At 45.1% G+C, this 12,701-nt stretch overlaps 1 protein-coding gene across 1 annotated transcript in view; it reads left to right on the forward strand.

Annotated features, from left to right (window-relative positions):
* The window catches only part of LOC144680072 (voltage-gated inwardly rectifying potassium channel KCNH2-like), a 156,153-nt gene that overhangs the window by 60,979 nt on the left and 82,473 nt on the right, over positions 1–12,701 (forward strand). Inside the window, exon 5 of the mRNA XM_078541222.1 lies at positions 1,767–1,987. Within this exon, the coding sequence (XP_078397348.1) occupies positions 1,767–1,987 (221 nt within the window). The remainder of the gene's footprint in view (positions 1–1,766; positions 1,988–12,701) is intronic.

Here is a 12,701-nt window from a genome sequence, read left to right on the forward strand (position 1 = left end):
GGGACATGTCCATAACTTTTATTATAAAATACTCTGAAATTTTTAAATCCCTCATAAAACTTGATCCCACCCGTGGATGAGGTTTCATGTTTTTTCAAAAGCCTGCCTGGGCTCCCAGCCTATGTGCCAACCTTAAGGTTGGACGGGCAGGGCCATTAATTGGCTTAATCAGTTTTTCAAAGGCCATAACTCGGCTGCGCGCCCGCTGAACTGAAAGTCTAAATGACATGGGATGATGTCAGGATGCATCCCCCCCGCCCCCCACTGTTTGCCGACCAGAAGATGCAGCCCATTGTTTCACTGTGTCATTGGACTTTATCTTCCTGATAATAAAACCCTCTCCTAGCACTAAGTTTTGCCAGTAATCTTTGGGAAAAATAAACACACTGTTTCTAAACTTCACCTGGCTAAGTGACACATTTCACTCCCTCTTTTGAAAAAATCTAGCCTAGCTTTTTTAAAAGGCAAATGTTCCCTTGATACCTATGTTTCTAAACTTCCCCATGTTTACCTAATTAACATTTCAAACCTAACCTCTCTTCTTACATCAAAGCAAATTCCAATAACATTGTGGAAATTGTTATATCTTCCTGACAAATGTGTTTCCTAAATTATTCCCTGAACAGCCTGGCTCTGAGTTGAAGGTTACGTCTCCATGTCCTGGACTCCATCAGTCACTGGAAAAATACCTATCTACCCATATGAACCTTAAAAACCTCAAACAGATCATCCCTGAACCCTCTAATTCAGGGAATACAATCTCTCCTCATAACCCACCTGTTCGATCCCTGGTTACATTCTGGTGAATTTGGGCTCTGCTGCTTCCTAGACCACTAAGTGTTTTCTATGCTGTGATTCCCAGAACTGTACTCTGTTCGTCAAGATGTGGTTAAACAGGGTTTTGTTTAACTGAAACAAAACCTCCTTCCATTTCTGTTCTAACCCTCTCTTTCTCACGGCTAACATTCCATGAGTTATTTTAATGATAGTTTGTACCTGACCATTACATTTCAGTAATCTGTCTACATGGAGCCCTCAATCTCTTTGATCTCAACTGTTCCTAGTTTTTCACTGTTTAACTAATACTGGGATCTCTCCTTTATCGGTGTAAAATGGGCTGAAAAGTGTTGAAATCCTTCATCCACAGTTTTCCTCATTCACCTAATCTGTCAATGCCTCTTTGTAAGTTTCTGCTCCTGACTGCACTGATGACTGTGTCACCAATCATTGCATGATCGGTGGACCTGGATCGATGGTTCTCTATTGTGTTATTGAAGTCGCTAATAAATTCATTGTGCAGTTGAGGCCTCAGCACTGACTCTTGTGAACAATTACTCATCATTTCTTTCCAATGTGAGTGTATACTGATTATTGCCACTCTCTATGTCCCACCATCAAATCAATCTCCTAACGAGCTCAATCATCAGCTTGAATTTAACCTAACAGCCTCTTATGTAGAACTTTATTGAGTGTATTCTGGAAGCCCATATAAACGACATCCACAGATATTCTCCTGTCCACTACATTAGTTACTCCCTTAGAAATTCAGGCTGGTTAGATATGACTGACCTTTTATCAATCCGTGTAGCTTTCTAATAAGATTACATTTCTCAGTGTCCAGTCACTGTTTCATTAATTATGGATTCAAATAATTGCCCCCACAACAGATGTTAGATTACCAGGTCTATAATTTACTGGTTTCTCTCTCTAGCCTTGTTGAAATAATGCAATTATATTTGTAACTTTCCAATGTGAATTGGTTACAGGAGCTGTGAATCATGTGAAGGTCACTTCAAACCTGGTGAATTCCACCTCTGACTCCGACCTGGTGAAATATAAAACTATTGGCAAAATCCCACAAATCACACTCAACTTTGTGGATTTTAAAGGAGAAAATTTCATCCTGTCATCCCCGGGAGAAAAAGAGATCATTGCACCGAGTAAAGTAAAGGAGAGGACCCATAACGTCACTGAAAAGGTCACACAGGTGAGATGCTGCTTCTGTGCTCACTGCAATGGAGCAAAGCTATTGGGACTTGGGTTAGCAGTCAGTAGGTTGCTGACTTGAACACCTCGATCAAAGGCACAAAACAAATAAATAGAGAATAGTTAATCACACAGTAAACTCAGGAGACTGCCACAGACAATAAACAAGGGCTCACAGTATGTACAATTTGCATTTCTAAAGGTCAGTTAATGCTTTCCTCAGCAAGTCTTTATTGCCAGCATACAACAATATAGTGTACAATAAGGAACATGGGGCTTTTATTATTCTTTCATGGATGTGGGCAACACAGGCTAGGCCAGCATTTATTGCCCATTCCTAATTGCCCTTGAGAAGGTGGTGGTGAGCTGCCTTCTTGAACCGCTGCAGCCCATGTGGTGTAGGTACACCCACAGTGCTGTTAGGGAGGGAGTTCCAGGATTTTGACCCAGCGACAGTGAAGGAACAGCGAAATATTTCCAAGTCAGGATGGTGAGTGGCTTGGGGGAATCTTCCAGGTGGTGGTGTTCCCATGTGTCTGCTGCCCTTGCCCTTCTAGATGGTAGTGGTCGTGGGTTGGAAGGTGCTGTCTAAGGAGCCTTGGTGAATTCCTACAGTGCATCTTGTAGATGGTACACACACTGCTGCTACTGTGCGTCGGTGGTGGAGGGAGTGAATGTTTGTGGATGTGGTGCCAATCAAGCGGCTGCTTTGTCCTGGGTGGTGTCAAGCTTCTTGAGTGTTGTGGGAGCTGCACTCATCCAGGCAAGTGGGGAGTATTCCATCACACTCCTGACTTGTGGCTTGTAGTTGGTGGACAGGTTTTGGGGAGTCAGGAGGAGAGTTACTCTCCACATAATTCCCAGCCTCTGACCGGCTCTTCTATTCCAGAAACTCCATGATGCTGGAAGTGGATTGGCTGTTACGTCAGTGAAAGCAGAAACTGAGGTGATCAGAACGCTGCCTGATCCCAGTTTGTGGCTGCACATCTAGCGCATCTTAGTGGTTACAAGAGCAGGTCAGAGGCTGGGAATCCTGCGATGAGTAACTCACCTCCTGACTCCCCAAAGCCTGTCCACCATCTACAAGGTACAAGTCAGGAATGTGATGGAATACTCCCCACTTGCCTGGATGAGTGCAGCTCCCACAACACTCAAGAAGCTCGACACCGTCCAGGACAAAGCAGCCTGATTGTCACCACATCCACAAACATTCACTCCCTCCACCACTGATGCACAGTAGCAGCAGTGTGTACCATCTACAAGATGCACTGCGGGAATTCACCAAGACTCCTTCAACAGCACCTTCCAAGCCCATGACCACTACCATCCAGAAGGACAAGGGCAGCAGATAGATGGGAACACCACCACCTGGAAGTTCACCTCCAAGTCACTCACCATCCTGACTTGGAAATATATCGCCGTTCCTTCACTGTCGCTGGGTCAAAATCCTGGAACTCCCTCCCTAACAGCACTGTGGGTGTACCTACACCACATGGACTGCAGCGGTTCAAGAAGGCAGCTCACCACCACCTTCTCAAGGGCAACTAGGGATGGGCAATAAATGCTGGCCCAGACAGTGAAGCTCACATCCTGTGAAAGAATAAAAAAAAAGCTAATGCTAAGCCAGCTGTGTCCAGGATAAGCTGTTAGTGTTTGGACACAGCTCAACCACACTTCTTACAGGGTAATTAGAGGCTGCCAAGAAACACTTCAACCCAGACTAGATTCACAAGGACTGTGGGGGAGGGTTTAAAATGGACTGGTGGGGGGATGGGAACCTGAGCAGGGGGACACAAGAGAGGGAAACAAAGATTGGAATGAAAGACAGAAAAGTAAAAAGCAAAAGTGGAAGGCAGAGGAAACAAGGGCAGATAGGACCCTAGTACAAAAAAAAGTGTAAAAATATTAAAAAGACCAGTCTAAAGGCACTGTATCTGAATGCACGGAGCATTCACTATAAGGTAGATGAACTAACAACGCAAATAGATGTAAACGGATATGATATGATTGCGATTATGGAGACATGGCTGCAGGTTGACCAAGGCTGGGAACTGAATATCTAAGGGTACTTGATATTTAGGATGGACAGGCAAAACGGAAAAGGAGGTGGGGTGGTGTTGTTAGTTAAGGATGAAATCAGTGCAATAGTGAGAGAGGATATTGGCTCAGAAAATCCAGATGTAGAATTAGTCTGGGTGGAGCTAAGCAGCAACAAGGGATGGAAAACATTAGTGGGAATTGTATCTGGGCCTCCAAACAGTGGTGATAAGGTAGGGGACGGTATTAAACAGGAAATTAGAGATGCACGTAACAAGAGTGTTACAGTAATCATGGGTGACTTTAGTCTAATATAGACTGGGCAAATCAAATTAGCAATAATACTGTGGAGGATGAATTCCTGGAGTGTGTACGTTTGGTTTTTTAGACCACTATGTGGAAGAACCAACTGGGGAACAGGCTATCCTAGATTTGGTATTGTGGCAATGGGAAGGGGTTAATTAATAATCTTGTTGTATGGGGTCCTTTAGGGAACAGTGACCATAACATGATAGAATTCTTCATTAGGATGGAAAGTGAAGTAGTCCAATCCGAAACTAGAGTCCTAAATCTAAACAAAAGAAACTATGAAAGAATGAGGCATGAGTTGGCTAAGATATGGGGAACTTCATTGAAAGGCATGATGGTGGAGAGGCAATGGTTAATATTTAAGAAACGAATGTATGCATTGAGGGCATAAATTAACACATGAGATGAGCTGAGGGCACAAATTAACACATGGAAGTATGATGTCATTGCTGTCACAGAGACATGGTTGAAAGTGGGGCAGGATTGGCAGCTCAATATTCCAGGATACAGGGTCTTCAGGCGAGACAGGGAAGGAGGTAAAAGAGGAGGGGGTATCACAATATTGATCAAGGAATCAATTACAGCAGTAAGGAGGGATGACATCTTAGAAGGCTTCTCAAATGAAGCCATTTGGGTAGAACTGAAAAACAAAAAAGGAGCAATCACATTGTTGGGAGTGTACTATAGGCCCCCAAACATTCAGAGAGAAATAGAAGAGCAGATATGTAGGCAAATTTCAGAGAAGTGTAAAAATAATAGGGTAGTAATAGTGGGGGATTTCAACTTCCCAACATTAACTGGGTTAGTCATAGTGTGATAGGTTTAGGGGGAGCAGAATTCTTAAAATGCATCCAGGAGAGCTTTTTAAGCCAGTACGGAGAAGGTCCTACAAGAGAGGGGGCGGTCCTGGACTTAATTTTAGGGAATAAAGCCGGGCAAGTGGTAGAGGTATCAGTGGGGAAGCATTTTGCAGATAGTGATCATAACTCCGTTAGATTCAAGGTTGTTATGGAAAAGGACAAGGATGGGCCAGAAATCAGAGTTCTAAATTGGGGGAAGGCCAATTTTAATAAGATCAGATATGATTTGGCCAGAGTGGACTGGGAGCAGCTACTTTTAGGTAAATCTGTGTCAGAGCAGTGGGACTTATTCAAGAAGGAAATGGGGAGAGTACAAGGCCAACATATTCCAGTAAAGATAAAGGGTGGGACCAACAAATCCAGGGAACCCTGGATGTCGAGGGATATACAGGATTGGATAAATAGAAAAAGGGAGGCTTATGGCAGATACCGAGGCCGCAAAACAGTGGAAGCCCTAGAGGAGTATAGAATGTGTAGGGGGAAACTTAAAAAGGAAATTAGGAGAGCAAAAAGGGGGCATGAAAAAACATTGGCAGGTAAAATAAAGGAAAATCCAAAGTTATTTTACAAGTACTGTAAGAGTAGGAGGATATAGGGAGTGACAAGGTATTGGAGATGTTGGCAGGCTTAAAAGTGGACAAACCTCCAGGTCCGGGTGATTTGTGTCCCAGACTGCTGAGGGAGGCAAGGGAGGAGATCGCAGGGGCTCTGACCCAAATTTTTAATTCCTCTCTGGCCACGGGGGAGGTGCCAGAGGACTGGAGAACAGCTAATGTGGTTCCACTATTTAAGAAGGGTTGTAGAGATAAGCCAGGGAACTACAGGCCAGTGAGTCTCACGTCAGTGGTAGGGAAACTATTGGAGAAAATTCTGAAGGAGAGAATCTATCTCCACTTGGAGAGGCCAGGTTTGATCAGGGATAGTCAGCATGGCTTTGTCAGAGGGAGGTCATGCCTAACAAATTTGATTGAATTTTTTGAGGAGGCGACCAGGTGTGTAGATGAGGGTAGTGTAGTTGATGTAGTTTATATGGATTTCAGCAAAGCCTTTGACAAGGTCCCACATGGGAGACTTATAAAGAAGGCAAAGGCACATGGGATACATGGTAATTTTATGAGGAGGATTAAAAATTGGCTTAGTTGTAGGAGATAGAGGGTGATGACAGAAGGCTGCTTTAGTGACTGGAAGCCAGTGTCCAGTGGCGTACCACAGGGATCTGTGCTGGGTCCCCTATTATTTGTCATTTATATAAACGACATAGATGACTATGTGGGGGGTAGGATTAGTAAGTTTGCGGATGACACCAAGATTGGCCGGGTGGTTAACAGTGAGGTTGAGTGTCTTGGGCTACAGGAAGATATAGACAGGATGATCAAATGGGCAGATAAGTGGCAGATGGAATTTAACCCTGAAAAGTATGAGGTGATACACTTTGGAAGGAGTAATTTGACAAGGAAGTATTCAATGAACGGCATGACACTAGGAAGTCTTGAGGAACAAAGGGACCTTGGCGTGTGTGTCCATAGATCTCTGAAGGCGGAGGGGCATGTTAGTGGGGTGGTGAAAAAGGCATATGGGACACTTGCATTTATCAATCGAGGCATAGATTACAAAAGTAGGGAGGTCATGTTGGATTTGTATAGAACCTTGGTGAGGCCACAGCTGGAGTAGTGTGTGCAGTTCTGGTCACCACATTATAGGAAGGATGTGATTGCACTGGAGGGGGTGCAGAGGAGATTCACTAGGATGTTGCCTGGGATGAAACATTTAAGTTATGAAGAGAGGTTGGATAGACTTGGTTTGTTTTTGTTGGAGCAGAGAAGACTGAGGGGCGACCTGATCGAGGTGTACAAGATTATGAGGGGCATGGACAGAGTGGATAGGGAGCAGCTGTTCCCCTTAGTTGAAGGGTCAGTCACAAGGGGACATAAGTTCAAGGTGAGGGGCAGGAGGTTTAGGGGGGATGTGAGGAAAAGCTTTTTTACCCAGAGGGTGGTGACGGTCTGGAATGCACTGCCTGGGAGGGTGGTGGAGGCGGGTTGCCTCACATCCTTTAAAAAGTACCTGGATGAGCACTTGGCACGTCATAACATTCAAGGCTATGGGCCAAGTGCTGGGAAATGGGATTAGGTAGATAGGTCAGGTGTTTCTCACGTGTAGGTGCACTCGATGGGCCGAAGGGCCTCTTCTGCACTGTGTGATTCTGTGATTTTGTGAATATATTTGGATTTCCAAAAGGCATTTGATAAGATACCAAACATAAGGCTACTTAACAAGATAAGAGCCCATGGATAGACCAAATGAACACGTGGCTGGAGAGATGGTGTATCCGGGAGCGATTCAGATTCTTGAGGCACTGGGACTGGTTCTGGGGAAGGTGGGACCTGTACAAACCGGACGGGCTGCACCCAGGCAGAGCTGGGACCAGTGTCCTTGCGGGGGCTTTTGCTAGTTCTGTTGGGGGGTATTTAACCTAGTGTAGCAGGGGGTTGGGATCCCAGGAGTAGGATCAGATAGGTCAGATTCAGATCAGAAAAATGGAGGTAGAACATTAGCTAGGGACGTTGTGATAGACATGGAGTTACAGGAGAAGCAAAGTTTACAATGTGTCCAGCAAGGGAAAATGACGGGGTTAAGCTGTTTATACTTCAATGCAAGGAGTGTTACAAACAAGGTAGATGAGTTAAGGGCACAGGTAGACACACGGCAGCAGGATGTCATTGCTATAACGGAGACCTGGCTAAAGGAGGGACAAAACTGGCAGCTTAATATCCCTGGTTACAGAGTCTTCAGACACGATAGAGTAGGAGATAAAAAAGGAGGGGGGAGCACTAATGGTTAAAGAATCAATTCCAGTTGTGAGAAGGGATGATATACTAAATAGGTCACCAAACGAGGCTTTATGGATTGAGCTTAGAAATAAAAAAGGAGCAGTCACACTACTGGGAGTATACTACAGACCCCCAAATAGTGAAAGGGAGATAGAAGAACAAATATGTAGGCAAATTTCTGCTTGTAAGAACAAGAGGGCAATAATAGTAAGAGACTTCAACTATCGTAATATCAACTGGGATTCAAACAATATAAGGGGCACTGAGGGAGAAAAATTCATGCAGTGTGTCCAGGAAAATTTTTCAACCGATGAGTGATAAACCCAACGAAAGGAGATGCAATTCTAGACCTAGTCTTGGGGAACAAAGAAGGGCAAGTGGGTGAAGTGACAGTTGGCGATCATATCGGGGACAGTGATCACAATTCAGTTAGATTTAACATCACCATGGAAAAGGACAGAGATAAGGCAGGAGTAAAAATCTTGAACTGGGGGAAGGCAAATTTTGTAGAAATGAGAAGGGACTTGGCTGAGGTGGACTGGACAGCACTGCTGGAGGATAAAACAGTGGAAAACCAGTGGGAAGCACTAAAAAGCGAGATCCTAATTGTACAAAGTAGACATGTCCCCAACAAAAATAAGAGTGGTACTGCCAAATCTAGACCTCCCTGGTTGTCTAGAGGAATACAGGGGAAGATCAAACAGAAAAAGAAAGTGTACGATAGGCACAAAGAACTAAGCACTGCAGATAGCCTAGACGAATATAGGAAGTGCAGGGACGAAGTAAAAAGGGAAATAAGGAAATCAAAGAGAGGGCATGAAAAAAGATTAGCAAGTCAAGTTAAAGATAACCCAAAGATGTTTTACCAATACATTAATGCTAAAAGGTTAGTTAAGGAAAAAGTGGGACCTATCAGAGATGAAGATGGAAACTTGTGTGTAGATGCAGAGGCTGTGGGAAGAGTTTTGAATGAATATCTTGTTTCTGTGTTTACAAAGGAAAGGGAGGCTGTAGATATAGTAGTCCAGGAGGAACACTGCGAGATATTGGACGGGATAGTCATAAAGAGAGAGGAAGTACTCGAAGGGTTGAAATCCTTGAAAGTTGATAAGTCACCAGGGCCAGATGGATTGTTCCCGAGGCTGCTGAAGAAAGTCAGGGAGGAGATAGCAGATGCTACTACACCTGGAGTAGTATGTGCAGTTTTGGTCTCTTTACCTCAAAGGATATACTTGTCATAGAGGGAGTGCAGCAAAAGTTCACCAGACTGATTCCTGGGATGGCAGGATTGTCGTATGAGGAGAGATTGGGCCGACTAGGCCTGTATTTACTGGAGTTTAGAAGAATGAGAGGAGATCTCATTGAAACATATAAAATTCTGACAGGGCTGGACAGACTGGGTGCAGGGGTGATGTTCCCTCTGGCTGGGGGTGTCTAGAACAAGGGGTCACAGTCTCAGGATACGGGGTAGACCAAAAAGGACTGAGATGAGGAGAAACCTCTTCACTCAGAGGGTGGTGAATCTGTGGAATTCTCTACCACAGAAGCTGTGGAGGCCAAGTCACTGAATATATTTAAGACGGAAATAGATAGATTTTATTTTAATTCATTCACGGGATGTGGGCTTCGCTGGCTGGGCCAGCATTTATTGCCCATCCCTAGTTGCCCTTGAGAAGGTGGTGGTGAGCTGCCTTCTTGAACCGCTGCAGTCCATGTGGTGTAGGTACACCCACAGTGCTGTTAGGGAGGGAGTTCCAGGATTTTGACCCAGTGACAGTGAAGGAACAGCGATATATTTCCAAGTCAGGATGGTGTGTAGCTTGGAGGGAAACTTCCAGGTGGTGGTGTTCCCATCTATCTGCTGCCCTTGTCCTTCTAGATGGTAGCGGTCGTGGGTTTGGAAGGTGCTGTCGAAGAAGTCTTGGTGAACTCCTACAGTGTATCTTGTAGATGGTACACACTGCTGCTACTGTGCGTCGGCGGTGGAGGGAGTGAATGTTTGTGGATGTGGTGCCAATCAAGCGGCTGCTTTATTCTGGATGGTGTCCAGCTTCTTCAGTGTTGTAGGAGCTGCACTCATCCAGGCAAGTGGGGAGTATTCCATCACACTCCTGACTTGTGCAGTGGCAGAATCGGACAGAGTCAGCATGGATTGACAAAAGGGAAATCATGCTTGACAAATCTTCTGGAATTTTTCGAGGATGTAACTCGTAGAGTTGATGAGGGGGAGCCAGTGGATGTGGTTTATTTGGACTTTCAGAAGGCTTTCGACAATGTCCCACATAAGAGATTGGCGTGTAAAATTAAAGCGCATGGGATTGGGGGTAGTGTATTGAGATGGATAGAAAACTGGTTGGCAGACAGGAAACAAAGAGTAGGAATAAACGGGTCTTTTTCCGAATGGCAGGCAGTGACTAGTGGGGTACCGCAGGGATCGGTGCTGGGACCCATTATTCACAATATATATTAATGATTTAGATGAGGGAACTAAATGTAATATCTCCAAATTTGCAGATGACACAAAGCTGGGTGGGAGGGTGAGCTGTGAGGAGGATGCAGAGATGCTTCAGTGTGATTTGGACAAGCTGAGTGAGTGGGCAAATGCATGGCAGGTGCAGTATAATGTGGATAAATGTGAGGTTATCCACTTTGGTAGCAAAAACAGGAAGGCAGATTATTATCTGAATGGCTATAAATTGAGAGAGGGGAATGTGCAACGAGACCTGGGTGTCCTTGTACACCAGTCGCTGAAGGTAAGCATGCAGGTGCAGCAGGCGGTAAAGAAGGCAAATGGTTTGTTGGCCTTCATAGCGAGAGGATTCGAGTACAGGAGCAGGGATGTCTTGCTGCAATTGTACAGGACCTTGGTGAGACCACACCTGGAATATTGTGTTGAGTTTTGGTCTCCTGATCTGAGGAAGGATGTTCTTGCTATAGAGGGAGTGCAGCGAAGGTTTACCAGACAGATTTTGGGGATGATGGGACTGACATATCACAGAATCACAGTGCAGAAGAGGCCTTTCGGCCCGTCGAGTCTGCACCGACACGTGAGAAACAGCAGACCTACCTACCTAATCCCATTTACCAGCACTTGACCCATAGCCTTGAATGTTATGATGTGCCAAGTGCTCATCCAGGTACTTTTTAATATGAGGTGAGATTGAGTCAGTTAGGATTATATTTGCTGGAGTTCAGAAGAATGAGGGGATTCTCATAGAAACCTATAAAATTCTAACAGGACTAGGCAGGTTAGATGCAGGAAGGATGTTCCTGATGGTGGGGGAGTCCAGAACCAGGGGTCACAGTCTGAGGATATGGGGTAGACCATTTAGGACTGAGATGAGGAGAAATTTCTTCACCCAGAGAGTGGTGAGCCTGTGGAATTCACTACCACAGAAAGTAGTTGAGGCCAAAACATTGTGTGTTTTCAAGAAGGAGTTAGATATAGCTCTTGGGGTGAAAGGGATCAAAGGATATGGGGAGAAAGCGGGAGCAGGCTATTGAGTTGGATGATCAGCCATGATCATAATGAATGGTGGAGCAGGCTTGAAGGGCCAAATGGCCTACTCCTGCTCCTAGTTTCTATGTTTCTATCTTTATATGCCTTGTAGATGGTGGACAGGCTTTGGGGAGTCAGGAGGTGAAGTACTCATCGCAGGATTCCTAGCCTCTGACCTGCTCTTGTAGCCACAGTATTTATATGGCTAGTCCAGTTCAGTTTCTGGTCAATGGTAAGCCCCAGGATGTTGATAGTGGGGGATTCAGTGATGGTAATGCTATTGAACATCAAGGGACAATGGTTGGATTCTCTCTTGTTGGAGATGGTCATTGCCTGACACTTGTGTGGTGTGAATGTTACTTGCCACTTGTCAGCCCAAGCCTGGATATTGTCCAGGTCTTGCTGCATTTGGACATGGACTGCTTCAGTATCTGAGGAATCGCAAATGGTGCTGAACATTGTGCAATCATCAGCGAACATCCCCACTTCTGACCTTATGATGGAAGGAAGGTCATTGATGAAGCAGTTGAAGATGGTTGGGCCGAGGACACTACCTTGAGGAACTCCTGCAGTGATGTCCTGGAGCTGAGATGATTGACCTCCAATAACCACAACCATCTTCCTTTGTGCTAGGTATGACTCCAACCAGGGGAGTGTTTTCCCCTGATTCCCATTGACTCCAGTTTTGCTTGGACTACTTAATGCCACACTCAGTCAAATGCTGCCTTGATGTCAAGGGCAGTCACTCTCACCTCACCTCGGGAGTTCAGCTCTTTAGTACATGTTTGAACCAAGGCTGTAATGAGGTCAGGAGCTGAGTGGCCCTGGCGAAACACAAACTGGGCATCAGTGAGCAGGTTATTGCTAAGTAAGTGCCACTTGATAGCACTGTTCCTGACCCCTTCCATTTCTTTACTGATGATGGAGAGTAGACTGATGGGGCAGTAATTGGCCGGGTTGGATTTGTCCTGCTTTTTGTGTACAGGACATACCTGGGCAATTTTCCACATGGCTGGGTAGATGCCAGTGTTGTAGCTGTACTGGAACAGCTTGGCTAGGGGCGCAGCAAGTTCTGGAGCACAAGTCTTCAGTACAATTGCCGGAATGTTGTCAGGGCCCATAGCCTTTGCAGTATCCAGTGCCTTCAGCCGTTCATTGATATCAGGTGGAGTGAATTGA

This window comes from Cetorhinus maximus, chromosome 4 (assembly GCF_964194155.1).
Source record: "Cetorhinus maximus chromosome 4, sCetMax3.hap1.1, whole genome shotgun sequence".
NCBI classification, from domain to species: Eukaryota; Metazoa; Chordata; class Chondrichthyes; order Lamniformes; family Cetorhinidae; genus Cetorhinus; species Cetorhinus maximus.